We start from the raw sequence: 25,289 nt of genomic DNA, 5'->3' as shown, positions 1-25,289 counted from the left end.
CGCTTAGTTTGCTCTAGTCATTTGCTGGCCAGCTGATAGTCCGGCCGCTCTTTCGTTTATCGGGCCAGTGGAGCGGTGGTCAAAAACCCTTCGAGTTGACCCACGCCCGAGTAGCCAAGTTTTGGGATCGCGTTGGCCCATTGGCCGATCACGCGGTGGGCGCCAGGGCTGAGCGCATGCTGCGTAAGGCATTATCCGAGTAGGGATTCGATAATAGGTGCAGGGTTGGGAATAGCGTCAACAGCCATTGTGGGTTTTCCCGAGGGTCATTGGCTGAGAGAGGGAGAGAGAGAGAGACAGGATGACGATAAGAATAGCTCGGATTGCTTGCTGGGTCAGTTGCTTTGCTTCACTTGCTTGATTGTCTCGGAGCAAAAGTGAGAGGGAAATTCCATCCCGCGCGGGCTAAAAAAAGCCTGCCCAGAAAAAGCTTAGCCCCAAAACGGTGTCCGCCGCCAGAAGAAGATTAGCAGACAAGAACATTGTAGAAAGAACCATCAAAGTGGGGGAAATAATTGACAGATTTCCTTGCATACGCCGAGTCTCATCATGACACAATCAACCAGGGCAGTGCCGATGAAACAATTGATTTAGTGTGATGGCGAAGTGGTTTTAGCACCGCTCATTGTCTCAATTATCTTGGTTTTGGATGGAGTCGGTTCTCGTATTGAACCCACTTCAGTGCTGTGCATCCATCACTATCCTGCACTCTCAATTATCGAGTCCATCCTGCAGACTCGATCACTTTAAACATTCTTGACCTGTCAAGTTCGTTAAGTAATCAGCTGGTCTAAGCTAGGAGGTCAGTGTGACAGCCGGTCACATGATCATATATAAGTGATGTGCGTTCTGAGTCGGTTTAACTCAGTCTTTTACCGGATAGTCTAGTCGTATCTATACTCTTATACTAATGCGGGTTGTTGGATGTAATCATATAAATTGGACATCTCGCAACTAGATACATCTCATGCCCACAAGACGTTCGGCCTCATCCAGGTACTTAAAACGAGGCGGCGTCCTTTTTGAAGACCTTGCTGCCCAGCCAGTCCCAGTCGCCAATAACGTACTGGGCATTACGTGCCTGGGACAGAATCACATTGGTCTGCTTCGTCGAGTGGAGGAAGCTTCTTAAATGCGCCGGTCAACTGACTGACTCATTACAGCAGCACCTGCTACGCGAGTCTACTGCGCGAGTCGGCACTGGGATGGCCAACTTGGCCAATCCCACCGACCCACCGCAGAGGACTTGCGTAACAAACATAGTCACTGCAGCAATTGTTCGCGTTTTGCCCGTACCAGGAGGACCAAACACAAGAGATAGAGTGGGTAAGCAACTGGATAGTTGCCTGCCTCAGTTTGGGCGCTATTGAGCCTCCAATCTTTTGGCACAAGGGCTTTGAGATCCGGGGGAGCCGATTCCCCTGGATCATGGGTATTTACCCGAGGAGTATTGGGAAGGAAAATCGAGGTTAACGAAAGTTTTGGACCATTATCAGAGGAGATGGCCACTTCCTGCTTCGTACAATCACGGCAAGCGTCGTCAAAACTCTCATCGCCCCAGTATTCTTCCAGAGCTCTGGTAGCTTTTTGCATTTCGACCTGAAGCATATGGTTGGCCACAATTAAAACCCTCACGTTATCTTCATCAACTTGCTTGACAGCCCTAACGTCCACGTTGTTAAGAAGGACTGCATGCACAGGAGCATCGATTAAGTCGGTCCACTTGGCCGAATTCTCTGTCACCGAGGCCATGGAGCCTTCCTGAGGCCCACTCTGGCCAGGAATCTTATAGCTCTTAGTCCTCTTCCTCATTGTCTTCATCAGTGGCTTCGACCTGCAGCGCATCGGGGTCAGCGGGGTCAAGTTCTTCATCGGTTGCATCGGCGGCACCACTAAGAGCAAGAACTCGATGGAGAGCCCATTGCATATTGAGCAGCTCCATCGATGGAAGGGGATGGCCGACTGGGTCGTCGGTCTTGAAGGTAAGAACGTCTCCGGAGCGCAGGGCTTTCTCGGTGTTAATATTGAATAGCTTGGCATTGAGTTTGCCTTCCACCTTAATCGAGGACAGGCTGCCATCAGGGAAAGGACGCGGGACTTCTCTGGACGACATAGCGTCCGACAACTTGTTTATCGGCATCCAGTAGAACTTCACCTTGAGGACCTTCTGATCCTCGCTAATCGCCAAAGGATTCAGGGCAAATCGCGCGGTTTCCCAGAGTTTATGAGCGAGGTTGGACATGCAAATCAAGTTGGAACAGGTCTCCGTGCCACTAGGGCCTAAGACCTGTTCTTTCCACTTGCTTATCTTTTCTCTACTCCAGTACATTCGCAGGATTTCCAAGAAAATGTTTAGTTCTGTTTTCTTCCTCTGGCCGAAGCTGTAGGGGAAGATGTGCGCTACTTCTAGCGGTTCACGGTACCCGGTGAGGATACAAGCGTTCTGGTCTCGTTCCTTGCACTGTGATGGGTGATGAGAGATTGACACGGCCATCTTGTTTGATTCGGTATGGAAGTTTCAACTTACCAGTTCGTTGGCTGATTCACCACGGCCTGCCGGCTGCTTCGTTGTTTCTTGAGGACCTACTGCTGCAGGACGGGTGTTGCCAGCGAGGGTGGGAACCCTGGACGCGGTTCCTGAAGTACGCTGGCGCTTCTTTGGACTTTCTTCGATGTCTGGTTCTTCTGCGCCCTCTTCAGTAGTAAGTGAGTCTCTAGGCCGATCCTTCCCTAGTGTTGCATTAGCTCGTACCTATTGGGATGACCGTTTATATCACTTACAGGACATGATTATATACTTAAGGCATTCGCTCTGGGTGAATTTAAGTGCCACATCCATCGGACCCGCCTCCGACTCTTCACAGGTTTTGAGATATTTCCTCAGGATAGCGAGATCCGTAAACCAGAGGAGAGCCCATCCCGTCGAAGGAAGTTTTACATGTTCGATATAGGCGGACAGCTGGGCAATGATTTTGCGCCGCTCTGGGTCGAGGAGCTCGTCTGCAGGTCCCCTGGAGGCCAATTTGTTGGGCGTAAGTGTCGACATCACAACAAAACTGGCACGAGATTTTGCTGGATACCGCGAGGAAGTTCAAGCAAAAGGGTGAAACGGGTGTGGCTTCAATGACAGGAGGCTAATGGGGGCGAAATTTGGTAAGGAAAGGGCAGGTGGCAGGAAGAGAGGAAAGGTGGCCAGGAAACAGCCATGGAAGAGTGATGGGAAAGGAACATCATATTAGGCAAATCTATTGTCATGCCTACCTACTGTAGGATACGTAAGAAGGTTGTATTCACTTGTAGTTCCTATTCCGGGTATACTCAGTGTCGGATCCATCCGAATCGACGTCGGCTTTGCGTTTGGGATCGGTCTTAGCTTTGGCTTTAGGCTTTGCCGTTAGTTCGACATTCTTTTTCGAATCTGGGTGTAGACAATGGAGATTGCCTTATGCAGAGAGCACCCATATGTTCAAATTCTACCTTTGAATGATCACATAATCTTTACTTGGGTTTCCCGCTCACCTCACACTTCACCTCACTTCCTCGCCATAGTACCTTTCCACTTCGCCTTTCCACTCCATTTTCACCTCACCTCTTCATCCCACAACTCTACGCCCTTCCAACCGTCACCTTGACCGACATCCTCTCTCCAGAGTCGTGGGTCAGGCTTTAGTACACGAGGGTGCATACCTCGGCATCACGGGGGACCGGATTACAACATCCGTCAACTCTATCTGCAGACTGGTTAAGGATGATTACAATATCTGATACATCTGACAGCCACAGCTGCCCTAGATATTTCATAGTAAGTTGACAGTGTTTTGAACACAGTATTGAATCTCATGTCAGAACCAACAACTCATCTCCCAAAACTGCGGGGTAAACTCACCAACATCCACGGAGTAATACCCGGACCTCGGCGCCATCATCCATCGTCCATCACCTGCATACTTCCATAGCGTTTAGTAAACAAACTCTGATAACCGAGCAATTGACCATACACAAAATAAATCAGAGTATATAAAGCAATATAGCTTGCAGGGCAAGGTTAAAATTCAATAAGCAGCGTCATCACATCGATCACCTCCAATCATCACCATCCCCTCATCAATCATCCCAATCCATCAGCATCCCAATTTACTATCATCATGTCCATCACCCTCCCCCCATCCTACGAATCCCACCCAACAACCCACATCAAATTCTCCCACCACCCACCCAACACCCCCTCCCCAACCCCCGTCATCATCATCACTCTCAACCGGCCCGACAAACGCAATGCCTTCACCTCCACCATGGCCCAAGAGCTCGAATGGGCCTTCACCACCCTGGACCGCGATCCCCGCGTGAAAGTAATCATCCTGACCGGTAGCGGAGATACATTCTGCGCTGGAGCAGATCTCGAAATCGGATTTAGTGTAGGCGAGAAGGGGAAGGAGAAGTTGAACTTACGTGATTATCGCGATAGGTGGGATACTACCTACTTACCCTCTATACTACTTACTTCACTTCCCATGAACAAATACTTCCATACAAGTGATTGATTTTTAACCACCAACAAATACTAACCGTGGGAGGATGACTGCAGTGGCGGCCGCGTCGCCCTCTCCATCCACCGATGCCGCAAGCCCACCATCGCCGCAATGCAAGGCTCCGCCGTAGGAGTCGGTATGACCATGACTCTTCCTGCTGCTATTCGGTATAAATCTCCCAGCATCCCTCCTACGCAAAGTCCCACTAACAATGGTATATATAGAATCGCCCACACCCCCAGCAAATACGGCTTCGTCTTCGCCCGCCGCGGCATAACCATGGAATCCTGCTCCAGCTACCTCCTCCCCCGACTAATCGGGTATTCGCGCGCCATGTACCTCGTCTCCACGGGGGCAGTGTACCCGCCCACATCACCGCACTTCGGGGGTCTCTTTGCCGAGACATTTCCCACGAAGGAAGGGGTTGTGAAGCGGGCGGTGGAGTTGGCGAGTGAGATGGCCCAGCTGGTGAGTCCGATGGCCGGGGCGTTGAATCGGGCGTTGATGTGGAGGGCGCCGGCGAGTGTTGAGGAGGCGCATTTGCTGGAGTCGAGGGTTTTGGGTCATATGTTTGCTTCTGAGTAAGTTCTTCTTTTTATCTATTTGGGGAGTAGTAGGGGAATATTGCTGACGAGTGGGTGGTGTAGGGATCAGAAGGAGGGTGTTGGGGCGTTCTTTGAGAAGAGGAAGCCCGAGTTCAAATGTGATTTGGATGTGGATGGGCCCGGGAATTATCCTTGGTGGGCGGAGGTGGATATTGATCCGAGGGGGGAGGTTGAGAATAAGTCAAAGCTGTAAGAGTCGAAGACTAGGATGTAGATATAGCGAAGAAGTGAACATATTCAATAATCATTTTAAATCGCTCACTGATATGAATATTCGTACAAATAGGAGAAAAAAGAGAACTTAATTATAGTTCTCAAGAATGCCATAGTAACAATCACTCAAAAGGAAATAGGCATCCCATGCAAAACAGAACCACTCAACTTTAAACAATGAAATGACGTCTCTTGCGGTTATACGCCCGCTGATCCTTCAGCCACTGGCGATAACCCTGCACACTACCGATCTTCTCACCATAGTAATCCGGAACAGGGTTAGCAATGGAGTTAGACGACGGGTCGACACGGAAGCGTCTAATACGGTCGAAGAATTCCTTCTCTTTCTACACACCATTCATTATCAGCATTTTCACACCCTTCAATATTCAATATAGGCAGGGCAGGGATAACTTACCACCATAACAGCAGGCTTATATCTCCGATAAACCAACCCCCAGACCGCATTCCCCACAAACGGACCAACAAGCCAACCCGCCGCACCGCACGCCGCCGTCGCCATACCCAGCACCACAAACGGATCTAGACCCATGACCTGCGCCCCGAGGGACTCCAGATCCTGCGTCGAGAGAACCTGCACCCCAATGACCGTGGTGAACAGGGAGCTCACGATCGACGAGGCAAGCGAGTACCGGCGACGGCTAGCGCGGAGCTTGAAGAACGAGTCCCAGTCGAGACGGACGGCTTCGCTTTTGGCAGCGGCGGCGGAGGAGTTGGCGCGGCGGAGGACCAGAGAGGTGGGGAGCTGCGTTGTCGTCGAGGGACGCAGAGCTGTGGTGGTCTTCACGGTCTGGGTGCTGCGGACTCGCATGGAGGTGTTGGTGCTTGCGGTCCGGGCTTGAATGAGCGCTTGATACAACGGGTTGGTGCAGCTGCTGGGGTGGGCGAAGGGGCCCAGCGTCTTGGAGGTGAGGCGTCCACTCAGCATGGCAGTACGCATCCCGTTGATCCAGGGGGCGTGCATGGTGGATGGATGTTGGGTTGGGAGTGGTAGGATGTTGTGGTGATGGTGGTTTGATTGATTCGTTCTGAAGTTCGCCGGGTGAAGCTGGGGATTATGTAAGCGGGTCTGAGGCATGACCTCATTGGGAGATGCCGCGGTAAATATGGACTATACAGGGGCAGTGCTTGTTTGGAGTGATGTGTGCTCCATGGCTGCAATTACCTTGGATGTAGTTTAGGTAATGTGTTATATTCATCTGGGCGGATTGTAGCATTTCTGGTGGGATCTATAGGATGATCTTGGGCTCTTGAGGAAAATACTGAAGTAACATGCGAGATAAGATGACTAGTCAAACATAGCAGTACAGAGTACGCCTACTGTTCTCGATTTTTACCAAGCACTACGAAGGCTAATAAAATGTTTGCTCTTGCAGCAGAATATGGCACTGGACTACTCTATACTGCAACGTTCAAGGCATCACGATGGTCGGTAAGCATGTCAACCAAGCCGTGAAGCGGATGAAATTATGCACGTCAGAATTAGGTGTACAAATGATTATCCCGCCATTTTGCATTTTCATCACCAAGCCTATTGGTGGTGCATTGTAGAAGAGAATTCTGCCTCGTTATGATCGGTAGATCTGGGAGTGAAATAGGCCGAAATGAAGATTGCAATGCTGACATTCAGTAAGAAGCGCATCGAGAATATTACCAGGGGATCAGGAAGGTGTCAGAATGAAGAATGGGCCGAAATTCTAAGAACTGAAGAAGATGGTATAGGCGGATTATTTGACAGGCACTATTTCTGTTATGTAATTTGCTCTTGGTGTTGAATGAGCTCGGCTAAAGAGTGCGGGGGTTCAGGACGCTTTGCGGGGTATCGAGCCAAATGGTTGAAAAAGATGCATAATTTTGCACAGTATATTTCCGGAATAAAAGAACTCGAGTATATCGAATTAATTGGCTGAAGTGTTATATGCTGGTAGTATATGTCGTCTTGTCTATACTATGGTATTGATTGTATCTCGCCTAGGTCGAGTAGGCCCACCGCTATACCTTGCAACTCAAGATGTATGATTTAAATTTTGCCGTTGCTTCTGATGGCTCCAGGGCGAGACTGAGCTTTGGCGCTCGTTCCGTATCCGTTCACGCGGCCATAGAGCCATTTGAGAGTTCCCGTGCTCAGCGCCATTGTAACGGCGCTCAGGGTAAAGAGTCCAATGCGACCCTCGAATCCTACGGCCTCAAAAATGGGGTAAGGATACCTATACAGTCAGTGAGCTGTACTTCTATAGAAGCGAATACAAGACATACCATCCATTGTATTGGAAGCATCGTTCGATCCAAAACCAGTATCCAAAAGCGATGGTGCTGGACAGAGCCAGTGCAGGAAGAACAGTAATAGTCCAAGGAGGTGAAAGAAGAAGAAGGTCAATCAGTAGAACGATAGACGGTATAGCATGGAAGCCGACGTCTTTGGTCGTAATATTAGCAAGCTTCCTTCAAGCGATACGAGTCCGACTTACCGGCATGCATAGGAAGTATCACCCAATCAGGAACAACCAAACGCTTATCAATCTGTTGAACTGTTAGGTGGAATTACAATCGGCATGAAGAATTAATTACCAGACGAATCCCCCAATATAGGATACTGATCAGCACTTCCATTGGAGCGCTGCATACAGAAAGAAGGTTCTTGACTAAAAATAGCCGAGCCGATAACGTCATATCCGCCAGCAGACCGGCGGTAAAGGTGAGCGTGGCCAGCGTCAGCCCAATGACCGTCAGGTACTGGAAATGCCAACCATATGCTTCATTTCTGCCAGGAAGGTCAATCGGCATCTTTGGTTACTCCAGGGCAAGGACATTGGGTGCTTACGCCATATTGGGGTTCTCATGCATGCTAGAGAACGGCTGGTTAGTGGGCGGGCCAAGCACGGGGAGCACGAGCTGTAACAGAACTCAACGCAACATACTACTTGAACGAGAAGAAGAAGCTGGCTAGACCTAGAGACTGCCATGGGGAACAAAACATCAGCCCAAGGAACGAGAGACCAACACGGGTAAGTGCTCACATGAACCAAGGCCGAGAAGCCTCTGGACGGGCTGGACAGGCGCTGCAGGGGATGTTGCCGCTGAAGCGACTGAATTGTTCCAGAAGACGCCATACTGGAAGCGGGATAGAGGTAGAAACTGAAGGGGTTTCGATTAATTAGAACGACACTCGGTTACAACCCGGACACTTGCAATCACTGCCGAAGAGGCTTGAAATGAATAACAGAGATAGGGATCTCACTAATGCAATGATCTAAAGAGCTGGCTAGGATGCCCGGCTATTCCGGGGAGGCCTTAGTAACCGGGGGCAGCTAAGCCTGACGAGGTAAAGCTGGGCGTAGCTGAACTGGACAGACCGCCGCGAACCGGAGAAACCCGCCGCCCGGACCAGCTGGGCCTTGGCTTATCAGGCCGGTCTGATTGATGGAGACGGCCGATGGTCTCCCCCCCACTGACTGGTTATCGGGTGGGCTTCATGACTGTTGACTGGCTTGTCTTCTCCGCCCGTCTCGTGTAGCATGTATCTTGGTTCGGTGATTACTTCCACTCCTCCCTTTCTTTTCTTCTTCACTCCAAAAGTCCCTAAATTTCTGCTGGCTTTTGCTTCTTATCCTGGACAACAATAGCGTCATCCCTATACCCTCTAATTCTTGGCTACACTTCAATTTACAACGGAGTCGATCGACTAGTAGGGTTGCTGTCAAACCACATAGATTATCGTGGATTCTTCCCCACACCCCGATGAGTACGAACAACGGGTGTGGGTGTCTTGTCGATTATCGTTTCTTATCGTCTTGGGTGAAACGCCCTACACGCAGGAAAAAAGCCTTCTTCAGCCTCTTATCTAGATCGTGATCGCTGTCTCGGTCTGTATGGCGATCTCACTCTGCAAGGTAGATCGGAACCATCTCAGATTCCGGACCATTTATCGCTGTGGTCGCGATTGCTGTTTGTCGGATTTAATCCCTCAGCCAGATCGGGTGTGAACTTCCATGCCTCGCCCCAGAAGACCCGGCGCGCCAGAGCCGAAACGACGATCCCGTAAGGGCTGCTGGTGAGTTTGCAGAATACCTTCTGTATATATCTTTAAAATAACAAATTCCAGGCCGTGCAAAGCCCGAAAGGTGAAATGGTTTGTTTATACCCTGATCTCTTTTTTTGCTATTCAAACTGCTCTTCACGGAGAGCACCATGTCATTGTGTTTTGGTATTGACGATGAAGCTGATTTCATGCAGTGGAGAGGAGAAACCGTCGTGCCTCAACTGCCGACGCCAGAATGAACCATGTGACTATAGCATCAGGTTGAATTGGGGCGGGAGGACACGGAGAAAATCTTCTGTAGACTCCCCCGGCTCTCAGTCCAGTAGTCCACCGGGTCACTATGCCACCTTCAGTTTCTCGCCATCGAACCAATACCATCCGGATGCCCCGAGTCCAGTCCAGCCATACACACCCTTTTCCATGCGAGACGGAACGACTGCGCCAGATCAAGCTGCAGGGGACTTGCTATGGGATGTCGGACTTGCAGGGGGAATGGAAATAGGAACATCCACAACCAGTCCTAAAGGATTACATGATATCCTCCATGAAACTCCGACTGCCTTTGGCCAGTTAAATAATGAATCCAACTGTACAAATGGCAAGACCTCTGTAGACATGGGGGCTGCGTCGCAAGATCAAGAAGCGACCTCCCCATGGCCAGATTTGTCCCCCGATTTAGCCACATCCTCGTCGAGCGAGACCCTGCTCGCTTTCTCCCCGCCTGTACCCTCATCGCTGGACACCATCTCATACCCATCACCTGCAGATACGAACTCGACCATCGGTTCATTCGCGGCTTTTAACTTTTCCTCTGCCACGATATCGAGGCCCATCTCGTTCCTCCGACATACATCGGATCTCCATCATTCCCCGCCCGACTCCAATCACATGCCCGAACCTCGTACCGAGTTTTCTAGCTATTCCTCGTCTACGGATGTGATGAGTATCTATGCGGACTTCCATTCACATGCATCATCTTCTACTCAGAATGCGGCATCGCCAGGGTCGGCAGAAGCAAGTTTGCTTTCGTCAGGATTGGCTCACGAGGCCCCAGCGCTGCAGGCGGGTCCAGCCGTCCATACGGAGAACTTCTTCAGCAAGATCATGAACGATCCTCTGCATCCTGATAGCCAATCCGATGGGGCTTATTCTCGCACAGGATACGTTTCCCATGCTGCTGACAGGGCAGGCCAGAGCCTATCGGAACCGGAGGATGTTTCCATGTCGGAAAAGAGATGGCAAGCTTATCTGACCAGGGTCACGGACAATTACGGGTTGGATAGCGGGCGCCCGGATCTCGATCTCAACAAGAACGACGATCATTCCGCCATTGACATCAACTACGCTTTGGATTTGATTAACTCGGACAGTCGACCTTCCGCTTCGAACTCGGAAGGTTTGCATACAGAGAATGCAAAGTACGATGGATCTGACTGCAACAAGCGTAGCTACTATGCATCGCCGGTACCAATCAATATACCGCGGTATCTTTCGCCGTTGCCACCGTCACTCGTGAAGACGCCAATCAATCTGATGTATTTCCACCACTTTCTCAACCATACCGGTCGCATGCTGGTTCCTCATGATTGCGAAAATAACCCGTTCATCTCGGTCTTACCGACCAGTACGTACCATTAGAGGACTTTACTCAGCGCGTTTACTGACATGAACTAATTAGTGGCAATTGGCGACTCTAATCTTCTAAACTTGATGCTGGCATATTCCGCTAGTCATCGGGCGCGGTATCTGGGCCATCCTGAGCCCGCCACTCGGATTGCACACTGGGTGAGCAATGTCTTTCCCACTCTGCGCTTGGCGCTTGAGGATCCCCGTGAGAAGGTGACCGACAGTCATCTTGCGACTGCCATTATGCTTCTTTCTCTGAAAATCATATCTCCCAGCACGTTTGAAGTGCCCATCCCATGGCAAAGTCACTTAAAGCTTGCTCGGGATCTGTATCTGGCACGACAAGAGCAGATGTCATACCCTGGAAACCGTGTCGGCGCATTTCTCACGCGCTGGCTGGGATACATCGATCTCATGGGCGCTCTGTCGTGCCGAAAAAGTGGACCACCACTGTCTGCATATCAATCTGTTCTGGCTGTCTGCTCTGATGCAGGAACGCATGGCGAATATTGTGTTGACTGCTTCAGTGGGTTTACGCCCAAGACTGGCTTGTTTCTAATGCAGCTGGGAAGATTGACTCATGAGTGTGACAACGAGCGTTTCGACGAGAACGGAGTCTTTCTTCCTGACTGGGAACCATCACCAGGTGTTGTCTTTGAAGCCGAATCCTTGATAGCGGATCTTGGCGCTTTGGAAACCTACGCCTACGCTGATGCAGCGCACTTCGGTCCGAGCAAGACCGATTTTCTAGCCACTGACCGGGCCTTTCGCTATGCAGGGCTACTGCACCTCCATCGTCGGGTGCTAAATGCGTCGCCCTTTTCTGAGGCGGTTACGGGGGCCGAAAAAGAGCTTTTCAAGGCAATAGGCGACATCCGGCAGAGTGCGTCTGCAGAGGTCGGAGTTCTGTTCCCGTTGTTTACTGCGGGCTCTGAAGCTCGAGATGCCGCGCAACGAGCAGAAATCCAGGAGCGTTTCGATTTCCTCGAGAAAACAGGAATGAAACAGGTGAGTCGATAGCTATTCGCGCAGTAAACATGTCTGACTTTGTCTCTAGATGCAAAGCGCTCGTACGCTGATGCAGCGATGCTGGTCCGAAGACTTACCGTGGATCGCATTGGCTCAGGGCGAATTTCTAGGGTAGCCAGGCAGGTAGAGTTATTCTGTACATCATTCTTGCTCGTGAGCCATTGCTACTGGGTGAAGTGCATGTATTGTACCTGTACCTGCAGGGTGCGTCACGCTGACTGCGTTTATCTTATATATGAAGCGAACGCAGACAGCAGGCCTGACTTGACTGAACATACTATGTACATAATCAGAGGCCGTTAAGGGATGGTCTTTGTAGAAGCCGTTGGTCTTTCAACCGCCCATAATAAGTGTCGTAGTACCACCACCACCCGAGGCACGTTGTATACTCAGAAAAAGTGATTGTTTGTCTTTTTGCTCGAATGGCCACACAAGGATTTCAGATTTCTCTCTAGTAGATGATTCTACCTTTCCTTGAAGCGAGACCAATTTCACCTCACTCTAACCTCCGCATACTATATCTTAGTAGCGATCGCTAGGAATCCTACTACTATATAGAGGCCAAAATTTCTTTTATCCCTTCTAATCTTCATAATCCCCTCTTCCACAGATCTCGGTAGCGATTTGCGAAATATCCTCTATAAAGGCCATAAATATTCTGACCTCTTCCAATCAACACAACCTCCTTGGTCTCGCATCAATAACCTTGACATCTAACAAAGGGAGAGATTGCCTGGTGACGAAGCACGCCACTAAGCTGTGACGTGAAGAACTTCACCAAACGCCCACTAGGTACCAGCGCCACTTCCCAAAATGGAAGGGTGCCCCTCCCAGCCATACCAGGATGGTCCTCAGAGTGACTCGGGGACCATTCTAGTCCTAATACTTATAACCATAGTGTTTCTTTGCTTTGTGGTCTATCGTATAGAATCTTATGTATTCCTGATGCTTCAGACGTGCGAGAGGAAAGACATGGCTCACAAGAAGGACAAGAATAGTCTGCAGCTGGAGCGGACCGCGCTGGCTCCAGTGAATCCTTGTGCTCAGAATACTGCTCCGCTCTCCAGTCTCCTGGACAGCGGACTGGATGACATCAAAGTTCCCAGCCTGCAGCCATTGTCACCTATAAAAACGCCTTCTGTTGTCCGGATCACAATTCAAAAGGAGCCTACACAGAGAGCAACGAGCCTGCTCATAGACCAGCACGTCGACAATCTGTCTATTCCCGTGCTGGAACCCCAGAGAGTGAGTCCTCGTTCGAATTCAACTACCACTATAACCCAAGTTCGACCTCCAAGGTTAACCCGTCCGGTGTGCGCCAAGAAACAGCCGTTCGTCACCATGAAACCACCAGTGCTCGTGCCGTGGGATGGTACAATCAAATGGGCTATCCGAGGATCCAGTGTTTTTGAGACTACGGATGAAGAACTCGAAGCGTTGCTATACCGCCCGAATATTGTCAGCAAGGAATCTCCAACTGAGCTATGGATGTTCCAGTTTGGCTTGCGCTATATCCCCGCTGAAGGTGACAGAGATGTATACCGCGCCGTCACTATTGAGAAACTACCATCAGATGTGACCCTGCAGCAACTCTTACCTCTAATTACCGGCGAAATCTGTTCAGCGCACTTCCTCGATACTGTATCTACCACGGGGTCAAACACCGCTTTCATCGTCTTCGTTACCCAGGCAGATACTGTTGACTTTCTCAAGCATTCCGGCGGTAGTCTCGCCCTAGGGGCGACACAGGCTAAAGTGACCCTAGTCCCGACTCCAACTTATCCTATGGCGGCTAGTATGGCACGGCTGGTTTTCGAAGAGGGTCATACGCGGTGTGTCTGTATATCTGGTGTGCGGGATACTTTGAAGGGAGAGATGCGTCGGGTCTTGGGCCGGTCGCCGTTCTTGGATCATCTCGAACGGATCGAGGATGGACAGATGCTCGGGGATGTTTATGCTCGGTTTCACTCAGTCAAGGTGGCCACTGCCGCCTATAAGCTTTTGAAGAGTCATCCGAGCTTCCAGAAGTGTAAACTCCGGTTTCTGGCAGCAAGACCTATGGCGCGACAACCCCGAATCGGAATTTGGGATTGAAGAGCGGTCTCGTCTTTCCGCACGTCTGTACAGTAGCTAGCCTTTATATCGTTCCATTGCTGGCGTTAATGGAGATCTTTTAGTAACTTAGTAACCGGGACTTGGTAAGCAAGTAAGCAATGCCTAGAACTTCCCCGCATGGGGGCGGGTCTCCAGCATTCCTAGCCGAGCTCTCCCCGGCTTTGACCCATCCACAGTAACCATCGCATCATCCATGGCCATTGATCCGCGGGTACACTACTTAAGACAACACAGCTTCTCCGATGTCATTACTCGAGCTGAATTCGGAAGGGAACTTGATCGCCGTGCTAGCGCATTCTGTGGTAACACACACATAGCCGACTCAGACACGGCAATCCTTGCTTCATCCTGTGCAGACTTCCAACGCGGGGAATATCCCTTCGTTTGGGCCCGACTAACTTTTGGGTGTCCTCCTCCAGTTTATCTCGGGCCAATCGTCCTCACGCACACCCTTGGCGATCATCATGATTGGTTTCTCATTGGCTCCATTTGCGCTGATCGGTCTGTTTATCCTCGCTTCTTGACCCTAGATCCTTCGCGAAGAGCATCGTCATTCAGCTGCAGCTACGAGCACGATGGGATTACCAATTGCCGGAAGCCCACCCTTTAAAACGCTACTGGTGCCTCCCCTCCTCCCTTCACTGCTCCTCTCTAGTGATTTCTTTTCGCTCCTCAACCTCCATTTCTCCCAGTGCCACACGACATCACAATGGCGCAGGTCGATGAAAAACCAGCGATACACAATTCCTCCCGTGGTATGGTGGATACCGAAAAGGCCACTACGGTTCACGGTTCACCAGAGGAGTCGCACCTGGATTTCCTTGATGACCCAGATGAAGGCTTGAGTGAGGAGGAAAGGGCGAAGATCGTGAGTAACCCGCCCTGGTCAACACCAACAGGGATATCGAGCTGGACTAATGCAATTGCCAGGATCGTGCATTACTGTGGAAACTTGATTTGCGGCTCATCCCGTGGTTGAGTTTGCTGTACCTGATTTCTTTCTTGGATAGGTATGCACAATTGCTCCAATCACCGTTTTGGAAATTAATGTGGCTTTAATAGAACGAATGTCGGCAATGCCAAGCTTGCTGGTCTCCAAGGGGATTTGCATATGACTAATTCGCAGTACAACGACTCTTTGACCATTTTCTTCGTGTCATACGCAATCTTCGAACCTATCACCAATGTTCTCCTCAAGCGCTGGCGACCTAGCGTGTTCATTCCGATTATAATGGTAGTATGGGTATGGACAACGAGGTCTAACGCGGGTTGATCTGCGCTGATTGTAGGACAGGGTATATGCATGACTTGTATGGGACTCGTACACAACTTCTCTGGGATTATGGCGGTGAGTGTCTGCATACATACACGATTTTCGAAAAATGGAATTCGCGCGGCGCAATTATTGTCCCTGCTGACGGTAGTAGGTGCGATGGTTCCTTGGCCTGGCGGAAGCCGGTCTCTTTCCTGGCGTTGGATACTTCTTGTCGTGCTGGTACAAACGATCCGAATTCGGCGTGCGCATGGCCATTTTCTTCTCCGCCGCTGCCCTCGCGGGGTCATTTGGAGGATTGCTCGCGGCTGCGATCGCCCTGATGGATGGCATCGGAGGCAAGGCGGGCTGGTCTTGGATCTTCATTCTTGAGGGTCTGCTGACAATCGTCATCGGCGTGCTGTCCGTATGGATGGTCTACGACTTTCCGGACCAGGCCAAATTCTTGTCCGAGGCGGATCGTAAGCGTGTACTGCGTCGTCTGGCGGCTGACAAGCAAGCCAGTGCCGGGTACGAGAAGTTTGAGATGACATATTTCTGGAGCAGTCTGAAGGACTGGAAGACGTATCTCAATGCGATCATTTACATGGGTTCATGCATGCCGCTATATGCATTCTCCCTATTTACCCCGACTATTATCAATGAGCTAGTATGTTCTCTCCAAGTCGAGTATAGTAAGCAGTACTAACAGTAATAGGGTTTGTTTGGTATTCCTCTGATTTGGTAGGGATCTAACCGGCGCAGGCTATACCGCGATTCAGGCGCAGCTGCTCAGTGTCCCGCCTTATGCCGCGGCAGCTATCGTCACCGTGGCGATCGGTTTTATCGCAGATCGGACCGGTCAACGTGGCATCTGCAACATTGCGGTGTCACTCCTCGGTATCGCTGGGTTCTCCTTGCTTCTTGGGGCCAGTTCCGCAGGTGCGCGATATGCAGGGGTATTCCTGGGCGCCATGGGCATCTACCCCGCGATCTCGAACACGATTTCCTGGGCCAGTAACAACGCAGAGGGTATGCATCTCAATAATAGTGGAGAACCATGGCTAACGGTGACAGGTGTGTACAAGCGCGGTGTCACGCTAGGTATTGTCATTGGCTGGGGCAACCTGAACGGCGTGGTGTCATCCAACATCTACCGCGGCGGAGACGCGCCTCAGTTCTATCCGGGTCACGGGGCGGTGCTGGCATATTTGGTGCTGTTTCTGTTTGGTGGATCAGTCTTACAGTATGTTCTCCTCCGCCGGGAGAACGCGAAACGTCGTCGGGGCGACCGAGACCACTGGATAGCAGGACTGGAGAGACAGGAGATCGAGAAGCTTGGAGACAAGCGGCCAGACTTTATATACACGCTGTAGCTGTACCAGATCCAGCAGAAACCCAAACATCATCTTCCCCACCTCCCCAATCCACAATCTATAATCTATAATTTAAACCCCCTCCCTCACCGTATAATAATTCACAATATCCTGATCCTTCTTCGGCCCCTTAACCACATGTCTACTCGCCCAACTAACCACCTCCCCAATCCCATCCCCACCATCCCCACCATCACCATCATCCTCTTTCTTCACCACCCGAAACGCATACGCCGTCCGATACATATCATTAATACAAAGATGATTCCCCCTCGCCGTAACCACCACCGTCTGTTTCCCCCCTCCTTCTCCTCCAGGTATAGATGGCGGCACCGGCGCACTCACAAACTCCTCCCCATCCTCATCCCCACCACTCCCAGATTCATCATTATCAAGAAACTCCATCCCATGAAACAAATAATCCGCGACCCCCTCATCACCCACTTTCACAAACCAGACGGATAGATCATCCTTAACTGTGGATGTAGATGGTTTCAACCTCCAGATATAACTCTTCTTCCATTGGAGATTATGTCCGATGTGTGGCGGCAGAGTGCCCGTCTCGGTGTAGAGGAGTTGGCGCTGCGGTGCGGGGGGATCTTGTGTTGTGGTGGTGTCAGGAAGAGAGGTGAAGGATGCGGTGCCGTGGAGGTTGCCGTTAATGTCGTGCGGATTTGCGCTTTTGAGGACCCGGAGGAGGGTCCAGTTCTTGGTGGGGAGGGAGGTGAAGAGGGTTTGGAGGTTGAGGTTGAGAGTTGTCATTGTGGTGCATGGTATGGTTGTGTTGGTGGGTAGGGTGGTTGTGGTGGTGTGGTGAAGAGAGGAGGGAGAGTGACGGTGACGGAGTGACGGAGGGATGGAGGGGAAGAATGAGAGTGGGTGGAGATGCGGGAGGTGGATTGTGACCCACTGAGCTAATAGTAGTCTTGGGTTGATGAATTTAGTATTGATCTATCATCAATGCATCAATGGGGTAAGTTCGATGTTTTTGAAATCTCTCATTGAAAGTTTTCATTGATGATGTATAGTACAATATTTTATTCAAATTAATGTGTCTTGTTAAGTTGAACACCCACTTTTTATCGGCTGATTTGGCACCAAATTAGGTCGTCGGCTCTATCCACAATTCCTGCATACTACAAAGTCGCTAACAGATCTATACAACTCCTGTCTATGTCTATACTACACAAGTCTGAAATGCTATCTTAAAAGCTGCCAAGCACTGTTTCTCATAAGTAAGCTCGTACATTCCACTTTATCAATAATTATCCTTATATTCTCTACATAGCAGACAAAAACTACTCCCTTCCCAGCACGCATTACGAACCCAAGGTATAAATCCTGAATAAAACTGCATATATCGAAGAAGAAAGCTTTTGCTCATTATTTTATCTGCTTAACTTTTATCTACCCATAAAAACCACAACGGGAGCATCTTTTCCTTCAAGCAAGCATACACTCATCCACTGACCAATAACTACTCCAACAGCACCATCTCACATCACCTAGTTAGGTCTCGGCGGATCCTGCGGCTTGTCATCGAGAGGCTTAGGCTGGGGCTTTGGCTGAGGCTTTTGCTGAGGCTTCGGCTGAGGCTTTTGTTGAGGCTTGGGCTGAGGCTTTGGCTGAGGCTTTTGTTGAGGCTTTTGCTGAGGCTTCGGCTGAGGCTTCGGCTTTTGTTGAGGCTTGGGCTCATTCTTAGGAGGCTTCGGTCCATCATCGCGCTTCTGTGGGGGCTGAGGGTTGTTGGGAAGGGGCGCATCCTTAGGAGGTTGAGGGATGGGCTTGGGCTGATCATGGGGCTGGGGATCATTCGCAGGCCCGGGAGCGTCGGGTGTAAGCTCATCCTTAGGAGGCTCTGGCTCGTCACGTTTGTTGTTGTCGTGCGGTTTGGGAAGAGGGGCGTTAGGAGGAGGGTTGGGGTGGTGGTGAGGTTGGATATCAGTAGGGCCTGAGGGTGTAAGCATGAGGGTAACTATGTCAGATTGTTGCAGAACATACGTGGAGCAGGAGGAGCAGCGACAACCAGGCCGGCTACCAGCAAGGTAGAAAGAGCTGTAGAGAACTTCATTTGGGAGGACAATAAGAGCTGAAGAGCCTATTGAAGGATTGAGGTGAGCGGGTTTTGTGATTTAAGGTTTGGTGTTGCTGATGAGTCGATAGCCGGGCTTCAATGTCCCTTTTATATCTTTTGACATGCATATTCGGAGCATCATCGGCCTCAAAAGTCCAGTTTTCAACTACTCAGGTAAGCTTCATCCGGTATTCTCATACGGATACCCTCGTGGTATCTTGGTCTAGACTGAATAAACTTTGCATCTACCAAATTATGGGCTTGGTGTATCGGCCCTGCCGTGTTTCAACCTCGCATCAAGTCTGCAGAATATTGAATAGAATGGTATCAGCATTGAATAAACCAGTCGAGAATTTTCTACTTATTTAAAGTCTTAGCAAATATGTAACGACTAGCAGTTTCATCTCTGCTCAATCTAGCCTCGCTCTTCTCCGGGACTGCCCCAAAATTGGGTCCAGGTACGGTGCCCATGCAATGTTCCTCGGCTTCTCGGGCCGGCAGCGTTCGTCGATCATGAAGCTTAGCGTTTTAGTTGTCGATCAGGCTCTGGTATACTGAGTTTACTATGAGTCGACGTTTTGATAAGCAGGCATTGTGATGCGTCGCTTACCAGGAAGCTAAACATATTTCAGAGCAGTCCCTAAGAAGAACTTTCCACAGTAACATCAGCAATAGTAACTTAGCCTGACTACTGTTTCGAAAACCATATACACCTACTATCTAACTTTTATACATCCCCACCATGTTTCTAAACTGATACCTCCCAGTCTAAGATCCCGACTACCGGATAACCTTATATCCAGTCCCTGGACCCTCAGACCAATCCCCAATTCTACCGGTGCAGGGTTTTCCTCATCTGAAACACTCACATAAAATCATTGCAGGCAGTGAGCTTATCTTTCTATTCTCAATATTATTTATGAATCTAGAACCGAGCAACCGGACATACCTAACGTATTTGGTATATGTCCGTGCCCACATAGTGGCAGTTATACCCGGTCTGGAGCATAGGAAAACTTTAGAAACAGGTACATAAATTCTTATGCTGTATATTATACAGTTAAAGGTAGATTTTATAGCCAGTGTGGATTGGATAGACACATATCAATGTTCTAGTCCATTTAAGTAGATTCCTAATGGATAAGCATGGCCGTAGCAACATGGCAATGGCTTTACTACTTCTGCCCGTGAAGAAGTAACATAAGCTATAATCCTTCACTCCAACACAAGAACAAAATAGAAACAAGCAAAAACATAAATCCATTACTCAAATCTAGTAATGCTCTCCGTGATCGGCACCGCGAACCGGACCGTAAGTTAAATGAAACTTGGCTATACTTAGCGGGACGGATTGCAAAGTTTGATTGAAGAGAGACTACAGAGACGAGCGGGAGAAGATTCTCGTGTGTTGTATGTTGATCATCGCTTAAGTTGCTTGGTCAGTTTCTATAGTTCTCGAGCTAGGTTGTTGGGGTATCGATTACATTTCAGTAGAGTCCTATCTTTATAGTAGCTGGGTACTAATGACTTAACGTTTGTAAGAAAATGGATAGTGCCTTGACCCTCTTATTTAATTTAGGGAGCCCATAACTACTTACCAACGAACAAGCAATATTGCAATTACCAAATATATTCAGCCAATACTAGTAGTTAAGATAACATCTCCAAGTTGCAGAAGAGACCCCCGAAAGCGGTAGTACCACTTTGGCTAAGACTCCTCCAGCTACGTTCCCCTAGTAAATAGTAGGAGCAGTGGCAGAAACCTGCCCGACCGCCCTATTGACCGCTCAAAGCGGCAGAACCTAGCGAACCTCGCTGCGAAAAGCCCGGATTTAAGCGGATTTAAGACATTCCAGTTCCCAGAACACTCACCTGGAATCTGTATGTTTTTTGACCGCTTTTGATTTGGGGTGGCAGAATATGGTCGCCCAGCGAGTTGCTTACATTGAGGTATGAGGGTAGTTAGTGGATAATGATGAGCATTTTGTATTTCTTGTAGTAGGTTGTGTTTTCCTGGGTGATTCAATTATCAGATATGGTATATTGCTGTCTTGTATAGCTTTATGTGTAAGACCTTCTTCATTGTTTACTCAAGTCTTAGTATAAGTATATCATTTAGGGCCCTCTTATCATACTATCATTTACATGCTCCTTTTCTGATGATAATACTATGATAATGATGAGAGTGATACGAATGATAGAGAGCTTTTACACTGTTCACCTTATGTTTGTCTTCTGAAGCCTATCCAATTACTACAGCTTATTGCCCGACCGAGCGCAAATTCCTGTCATTTTGATATCATATGCCAATGTAGATGACAGTATGATCATCAGGTTATGTAACGATCAAGGCTCAATGTAATCAAGTGTAGAGCGTGCGATTGCAAAGCAGCCTAATGTTCCAAACTACTAGACCAAGCTCATTGATCAATGCAACATGTGCGGGGATCATGGCGTGCGCAAGAACCCCGCATGCCACCGCCGACGATCCAGTTCTACCTTTCATTCTTGAATCCTTGAAATCAATCACCGTATCAATCAAGTCGATCATCCAATATAGAGCAAATCATCGAGTCATGTCTTCACAAAAAGTGTACCTCGACCACCTGCTTCTCCAGTTCAGCAAGGAAGAATTCGAGTCACCGTCCAAATGGTTGACTGATCACTTTACCATCATTGAGGGTGGCACTCATGCGGGTAAGATATCAATTGGCCCTTGTTGACTATCGGATAAGATCTTTTGCACATGCTTATACCCGGCAGGTGGTCTGAGTCGCAACAAACTAATCATCTTCCCCGACGGAACTTATCTGGAACTCCTTAACTGGATAAACAAACCTGAAGATTGGAGGGACCGACCGGGCGATTTTGCGCTTACTTCTTTGGCACCCGTCTCGGCCGAAGATAACCATGACCGTATAGTCAAAGCGCTGGATACCATCTCTGATGATAGCCTGGGGGTGACGTACTCGCAGCCGATCGACGGAGGACGTCAGACACCGAGTGGGGTTGATATTCGTTGGAAGCTACTGAAGGCACGTTATTCCGACACGCAATCGCCTACGCCAGATCTCCATCCTCGAGGCCGCACAGATGCACCCTTCTTCTGCCATGATGTCACGGACAGGGTTCTGCGCGTCCCGTATGATCAGTCTTCTGTCGTTGATCACCCGTCAGGCGCAACAGGAATTGCGGGCATCGAGCTGCTCGTGCCTAAAGATAGACTGCAATCCTATGTGGCCCTTTATACGTGCATAGTGGGAGCATCCCCGCGCTTGTCCACTACCGAAGCGGAGTTCGAGCTGAGAGCGCCGGGTTCCTTGAATTTCTCCGGAGTTCTTCGCATTCGGGCTGCAACGTCGGAAAATGATGATCAATATCTGCAGGAGAAAGGGATTGGCATTTCATCTTTGATAATCCGATCGAAAGCTATCGGGGATTTTCGTTTTCCTGTATCAGATTATCTGGATTGAGGTGCTCGTGCTAAGCCGTATGTACCAATGCAATAATGCAACATATACCGTGAGGTATTAGTCGAAGAGATGGAATTATCAACCGATGTATCACTGTACTGCAGTCGCAGATATCAGTCCATCGTAAAGAAATCAAGATGTATGCGCATTGCCTGTTTCTTATAATTTCGTATGAGGTCCTAGTAGGCCATAAGTAGTCCTAGATGCTCTTGCCGACTGTTCCAGAAACAGGCAGATGCCTGATCGAGCAAGGGATCTGTCATCCTGGCTTTTCCGACCGTATAATGATCTTTTTATAGGTCGCAGATCGATCAGGAGGTACATAGCCCTTGCTTATCAATTCCGCATTAGTAGAAATTGTTCTGGTTTGCTAAATGCCCGCGGGGCATCTGCTTGAAGTCAGCTGTGTTGCTCACCGCTGGAGCGGTCACTGAGATGAGCTCGTTCAGCTGCTTCAGCGCATGCTGCGGAGTCGTATCGCTAAAGGTACGTCGTACTTCTACTCCTATCTGCACCGGGTCAGCCACACTGGGACAGGTCCTGGTGGCGTCATGGACACATTCCTCCCTGCCCCTGGAATGACCGATCAGCCCGGGGATGAAAGAGATCGGTTCCATCCGGCATCCAGAGCGATCCGTGGATCCACGGATTTTAAACTCAAATCAGAGGAATGTGTCAAACGATATCAACAATGTAAACTTAGAATTCATGTCATCAGATGTTAGATGGTTGGGTGGTGAGCAAAGCGACGGATAGATCGGGGCGATTTCAGAGATTCATCAGTCATCCAAGGAGGCGACTGAAGTCAATAACTCTGAGACACATCCCCAGGATTACATCCTCGCAATATCCCTGGATGTGAAGGTATCACGGCACCGTTGCATTGTGGGGCTTGGAACCAGGCGCCCCAGATTATTGGGAATAGTGTGCTGCAGAAGATACCCACAGGTCAGTTTGACAGGGCAACAGCCACGGATTCGGGACGACGCATGCGGCGAGGGTTGAGGGGGAACGACTGAAAGGGTCCGCGGAAAGCAGGAAGATGTAACGAGGTACTGTTAGGGAGATGGGGACATGTGGATCCCAGTTGCAGAGTGTTGAGATTTGAGGATGATGAAGATGAAGATCTGAGAAAGTAACAGATTACAGAGTAGAGTCATGAGGGGCCAAGAAAAGATGAAAGAATGAGATGCGATGGGGCCCAAATCAGCGAAAAAAGGCGTTCAGGGTCCAGACTGCGCGGCCATAGATTAAAATAACCGGCAACTAAACTGGAGGAGGAAAAGAGCATCAGCAAGACTTCGTAAAGGACTCCATTCTTACGCAAACCTGGACTTCGGGCGCAAATGAATTTTCGGCGCTACGCAGTGGGCCTAACCAGGGCGAAGCAGGACTAAACAGGACTAAGCAGGACTAACTAACCCCCAAGGCAGTAAGCATCATCCGCCCCGTGTCTCCTCCGGCCGCAACCGGCCAGGCAATCCTTCCTCACTCAATCTTCCTTTCTCCTCTTCCTGCCCTCCTTTCATAATTATTATTCTATCGTTTCCTTATCCTGTTTGGCCCTTTTCGCTCCCTCGCCTATTCCCGCTGTTGTCGAGGGCATCTCATCCGTCCATCTATCCCGTCATTCGTTCGACTCGGTCTCCCACCACCACTACTCTCAACTGCCACCTTCGCTACGCCCGTCCATCGCCAACCATTATATTCTTTCCCTCCCCGCCAACATCACCACCACCACCACCCACTCGCCTTGGACTAGATCATTATCGTCATATCATGGTGGGCACCTCCCAGTGAGCGATTTCTCTCCCCCCGACGGTCCCCACCGCCCTCCTTTCAGCCGCAAGATACCTCGTCATGGCACGTTGGCCCCGGGCCTTGACCCTGAGCCATGCTGCCAGTTCGACCTCGACCATGCTCTTCTATATCTCCTTGATCTCCATCGCTCTCTCGACCGTCGTTCGCGCTCACACTGTCACCCTTCTCCCATCTGCCGCCTCGTCCGACTTCCCCTCATGTGCTTTGACCTGCTCGGTCTTAAAGGAGGCCCAGAATGAGTGTGTGCCTCCCGTCGCCGCCCAGACCGATCATGCGACCTACGTCTCGTGCTTCTGCCAGTCAGCTCTGCTCGACCAGATCCATTTCCCGACTGGGGTCTGCACAGAAAGCTGCCCCAGTGCGTCGGATCGTGCGTTGATCCGGACATGGTATGACGAATTTTGCTCGTCCGAGGACACCCTCGCCGCAAGAGACACCACTACCTCCATTTTCGCGAGAGATTCGCGCTCCCAGACCTGGTAGGTAGCCCCCGCCCCAGTGACCACTTGGACTGGCGCAAATGTTAACATACCTAGGTGGACCAACCACTACCAGTGGGTGATCATGGTTATTGTCCTGGTGGTCGCGTTTTCCGTCATCACCGTCGTGGGTGTCTGGCTCAAGCGTCGCCATGACCGAAAATACCCTGGCCTCTACCACGCTACCAACACGGCAGGAACGGATAGCGCACTGTTGGCAGCCCGTCAGCAGGACAACAGTCCCTCGCCTCAACCGGGACCTCCCCCACAGGGCTCATTCAGGCCCGGCCGATTCGACCCCACGTTAAACTCCGAGTCGATTGCCAGCAGTTCGCGCACCAATATCACCGCTCCGACGACCCGGCCCGCTCGAAGTTCATCGCGTCTACAAAAGGCCCAGCCAGTCCCGGAGGGCGATATCGAAATACGCGAAGTTCGCCGGTGATCTCCGTGCATGATTACGGTTTCTTTCTTTTTGTTGTTTGCTTTTTTTCTCTTTTACTTCAAGTGTCAATCTTTTCCTACTTTGAGAGCGGGAGAAATGCGCCGTTCACATGTTTAGTACCGGCATGATGTGGGTAAAGCCAGTCGGGAAACAAATCCGCGCAGCTCGCGAAACAAACTTGCATATACCTGG

The 25,289-nt window shown here is 49.9% G+C and overlaps 12 protein-coding genes across 12 annotated transcripts; 6 read left to right on the top strand and 6 right to left on the bottom strand.

Annotated features, from left to right (window-relative positions):
* Positions 1–919: 919 nt before the first annotated feature.
* On the bottom strand, positions 920–1,752 carry BO88DRAFT_490649 (uncharacterized protein; the record flags this gene model as incomplete). Its single annotated transcript, XM_025712798.1, has 1 exon — positions 920–1,752. The coding sequence occupies one exon, from the start codon at positions 1,750–1,752 to the stop codon at positions 1,264–1,266; it is 489 nt and encodes a 162-aa protein (XP_025559195.1). The 3' UTR covers positions 920–1,263.
* A 43-nt stretch (positions 1,753–1,795) lies between these two features.
* BO88DRAFT_395223 (uncharacterized protein) lies at positions 1,796–3,154 on the bottom strand (the record flags this gene model as incomplete). The annotated part of the gene is made up of 3 exons (XM_025705187.1): positions 2,782–3,154; positions 2,528–2,730; positions 1,796–2,308 (listed from the first exon to the last, which is right to left on the bottom strand). Exons 1-3 carry the CDS (start codon positions 3,044–3,046, stop codon positions 1,796–1,798), a joined length of 981 nt encoding a protein of 326 aa, XP_025559194.1. The 5' UTR covers positions 3,047–3,154.
* Positions 3,155–3,889: 735 nt separating this feature from the next.
* Positions 3,890–5,528, top strand: BO88DRAFT_138991 (enoyl-CoA hydratase/isomerase family protein). Its single transcript, XM_025701439.1, has 4 exons — positions 3,890–4,465; positions 4,586–4,696; positions 4,754–5,110; positions 5,177–5,528. The coding sequence occupies exons 1-4, from the start codon at positions 4,146–4,148 to the stop codon at positions 5,325–5,327; spliced, it is 939 nt and encodes a 312-aa protein (XP_025559193.1). The 5' UTR covers positions 3,890–4,145; the 3' UTR covers positions 5,328–5,528.
* On the bottom strand, positions 5,352–6,372 carry BO88DRAFT_407590 (presequence translocated-associated motor subunit PAM17). Its single transcript, XM_025707475.1, has 2 exons — positions 5,766–6,372; positions 5,352–5,694 (listed from the first exon to the last, which is right to left on the bottom strand). Exons 1-2 carry the CDS (start codon positions 6,330–6,332, stop codon positions 5,518–5,520), a joined length of 744 nt encoding a protein of 247 aa, XP_025559192.1. The 5' UTR covers positions 6,333–6,372; the 3' UTR covers positions 5,352–5,517.
* Positions 6,373–7,388: 1,016 nt separating this feature from the next.
* On the bottom strand, positions 7,389–8,478 carry BO88DRAFT_428678 (putative integral membrane protein; the record flags this gene model as incomplete). The annotated part of the gene is made up of 7 exons (XM_025709097.1): positions 7,389–7,575; positions 7,625–7,784; positions 7,837–7,888; positions 7,937–8,129; positions 8,190–8,213; positions 8,287–8,324; positions 8,386–8,478. 7 exons carry the CDS (start codon positions 8,476–8,478, stop codon positions 7,389–7,391), a joined length of 747 nt encoding a protein of 248 aa, XP_025559191.1.
* Positions 8,479–9,306: 828 nt separating this feature from the next.
* On the top strand, positions 9,307–12,546 carry BO88DRAFT_372320 (Zn(II)2Cys6 transcription factor). Its single transcript, XM_025704236.1, has 3 exons — positions 9,307–11,031; positions 11,086–12,041; positions 12,091–12,546. The coding sequence occupies exons 1-3, from the start codon at positions 9,495–9,497 to the stop codon at positions 12,175–12,177; spliced, it is 2,580 nt and encodes an 859-aa protein (XP_025559190.1). The 5' UTR covers positions 9,307–9,494; the 3' UTR covers positions 12,178–12,546.
* A 488-nt stretch (positions 12,547–13,034) lies between these two features.
* On the top strand, positions 13,035–14,179 carry BO88DRAFT_372316 (uncharacterized protein; the record flags this gene model as incomplete). Its single annotated transcript, XM_025704235.1, has 1 exon — positions 13,035–14,179. The coding sequence occupies one exon, from the start codon at positions 13,035–13,037 to the stop codon at positions 14,154–14,156; it is 1,122 nt and encodes a 373-aa protein (XP_025559189.1). The 3' UTR covers positions 14,157–14,179.
* Positions 14,180–14,886: 707 nt separating this feature from the next.
* On the top strand, positions 14,887–16,805 carry BO88DRAFT_457094 (MFS general substrate transporter; the record flags this gene model as incomplete). The annotated part of the gene is made up of 8 exons (XM_025710970.1): positions 14,887–15,045; positions 15,108–15,187; positions 15,240–15,420; positions 15,472–15,525; positions 15,605–16,099; positions 16,148–16,157; positions 16,195–16,461; positions 16,507–16,805. 8 exons carry the CDS (start codon positions 14,887–14,889, stop codon positions 16,803–16,805), a joined length of 1,545 nt encoding a protein of 514 aa, XP_025559188.1.
* BO88DRAFT_407585 (uncharacterized protein) lies at positions 16,487–17,651 on the bottom strand. The gene has a single exon (XM_025707474.1). It carries the CDS (start codon positions 17,565–17,567, stop codon positions 16,878–16,880), a length of 690 nt encoding a protein of 229 aa, XP_025559187.1. The 5' UTR covers positions 17,568–17,651; the 3' UTR covers positions 16,487–16,877.
* Positions 17,652–18,120: 469 nt separating this feature from the next.
* On the bottom strand, positions 18,121–18,920 carry BO88DRAFT_138783 (uncharacterized protein). The gene is made up of 2 exons (XM_025701438.1): positions 18,807–18,920; positions 18,121–18,756 (listed from the first exon to the last, which is right to left on the bottom strand). Exons 1-2 carry the CDS (start codon positions 18,874–18,876, stop codon positions 18,311–18,313), a joined length of 516 nt encoding a protein of 171 aa, XP_025559186.1. The 5' UTR covers positions 18,877–18,920; the 3' UTR covers positions 18,121–18,310.
* A 2,498-nt stretch (positions 18,921–21,418) lies between these two features.
* Positions 21,419–22,424, top strand: BO88DRAFT_407584 (uncharacterized protein). Its single transcript, XM_025707473.1, has 2 exons — positions 21,419–21,576; positions 21,643–22,424. The coding sequence occupies exons 1-2, from the start codon at positions 21,456–21,458 to the stop codon at positions 22,350–22,352; spliced, it is 831 nt and encodes a 276-aa protein (XP_025559185.1). The 5' UTR covers positions 21,419–21,455; the 3' UTR covers positions 22,353–22,424.
* Positions 22,425–24,212: 1,788 nt separating this feature from the next.
* On the top strand, positions 24,213–25,097 carry BO88DRAFT_418502 (uncharacterized protein; the record flags this gene model as incomplete). Its single annotated transcript, XM_025708349.1, has 2 exons — positions 24,213–24,652; positions 24,710–25,097. 2 exons carry the CDS (start codon positions 24,213–24,215, stop codon positions 25,095–25,097), a joined length of 828 nt encoding a protein of 275 aa, XP_025559184.1.
* Positions 25,098–25,289: the final 192 nt, after the last annotated feature.

Source organism: Aspergillus vadensis (genome assembly GCF_003184925.1).
Source record: "Aspergillus vadensis CBS 113365 unplaced genomic scaffold BO88scaffold_25, whole genome shotgun sequence".
In the NCBI taxonomy this organism is placed as follows: domain Eukaryota; kingdom Fungi; phylum Ascomycota; class Eurotiomycetes; order Eurotiales; family Aspergillaceae; genus Aspergillus; species Aspergillus vadensis.
Note: the sequence above shows the minus strand (reverse complement) of the source record. Positions and strands in the feature narration are given on the sequence as shown.

Bases quoted from the DNA above. Each gene is read 5' to 3' on its own strand.
- BO88DRAFT_138991 (XM_025701439.1), top strand. From the start codon at position 4,146: ATGTCCATCACCCTCCCCCCATCCTACGAATCCCACCCAACAACCCAC. The intron at 4,466-4,585 runs GTGGGATACTAC...GGATGACTGCAG, and splicing joins TTACGTGATTATCGCGATAG to TGGCGGCCGCGTCGCCCTCT. The intron at 4,697-4,753 runs GTATAAATCTCC...TGGTATATATAG, and splicing joins ACTCTTCCTGCTGCTATTCG to AATCGCCCACACCCCCAGCA.
- BO88DRAFT_407590 (XM_025707475.1), bottom strand. From the start codon at position 6,332: ATGCACGCCCCCTGGATCAACGGGATGCGTACTGCCATGCTGAGTGGA. The intron at 5,695-5,765 runs GTAAGTTATCCC...AATGGTGTGTAG, and splicing joins ATAAGCCTGCTGTTATGGTG to AAAGAGAAGGAATTCTTCGA.
- BO88DRAFT_372320 (XM_025704236.1), top strand. From the start codon at position 9,495: ATGGTTTGTTTATACCCTGATCTCTTTTTTTGCTATTCAAACTGCTCT. The intron at 11,032-11,085 runs GTACGTACCATT...TGAACTAATTAG, and splicing joins CATCTCGGTCTTACCGACCA to TGGCAATTGGCGACTCTAAT. The intron at 12,042-12,090 runs GTGAGTCGATAG...CTTTGTCTCTAG, and splicing joins AGAAAACAGGAATGAAACAG to ATGCAAAGCGCTCGTACGCT.
- BO88DRAFT_407585 (XM_025707474.1), bottom strand. From the start codon at position 17,567: ATGACAACTCTCAACCTCAACCTCCAAACCCTCTTCACCTCCCTCCCC.
- BO88DRAFT_138783 (XM_025701438.1), bottom strand. From the start codon at position 18,876: ATGAAGTTCTCTACAGCTCTTTCTACCTTGCTGGTAGCCGGCCTGGTT. The intron at 18,757-18,806 runs GTATGTTCTGCA...TTACACCCTCAG, and splicing joins CGCTGCTCCTCCTGCTCCAC to GCCCTACTGATATCCAACCT.
- BO88DRAFT_407584 (XM_025707473.1), top strand. From the start codon at position 21,456: ATGTCTTCACAAAAAGTGTACCTCGACCACCTGCTTCTCCAGTTCAGC. The intron at 21,577-21,642 runs GTAAGATATCAA...TATACCCGGCAG, and splicing joins TGAGGGTGGCACTCATGCGG to GTGGTCTGAGTCGCAACAAA.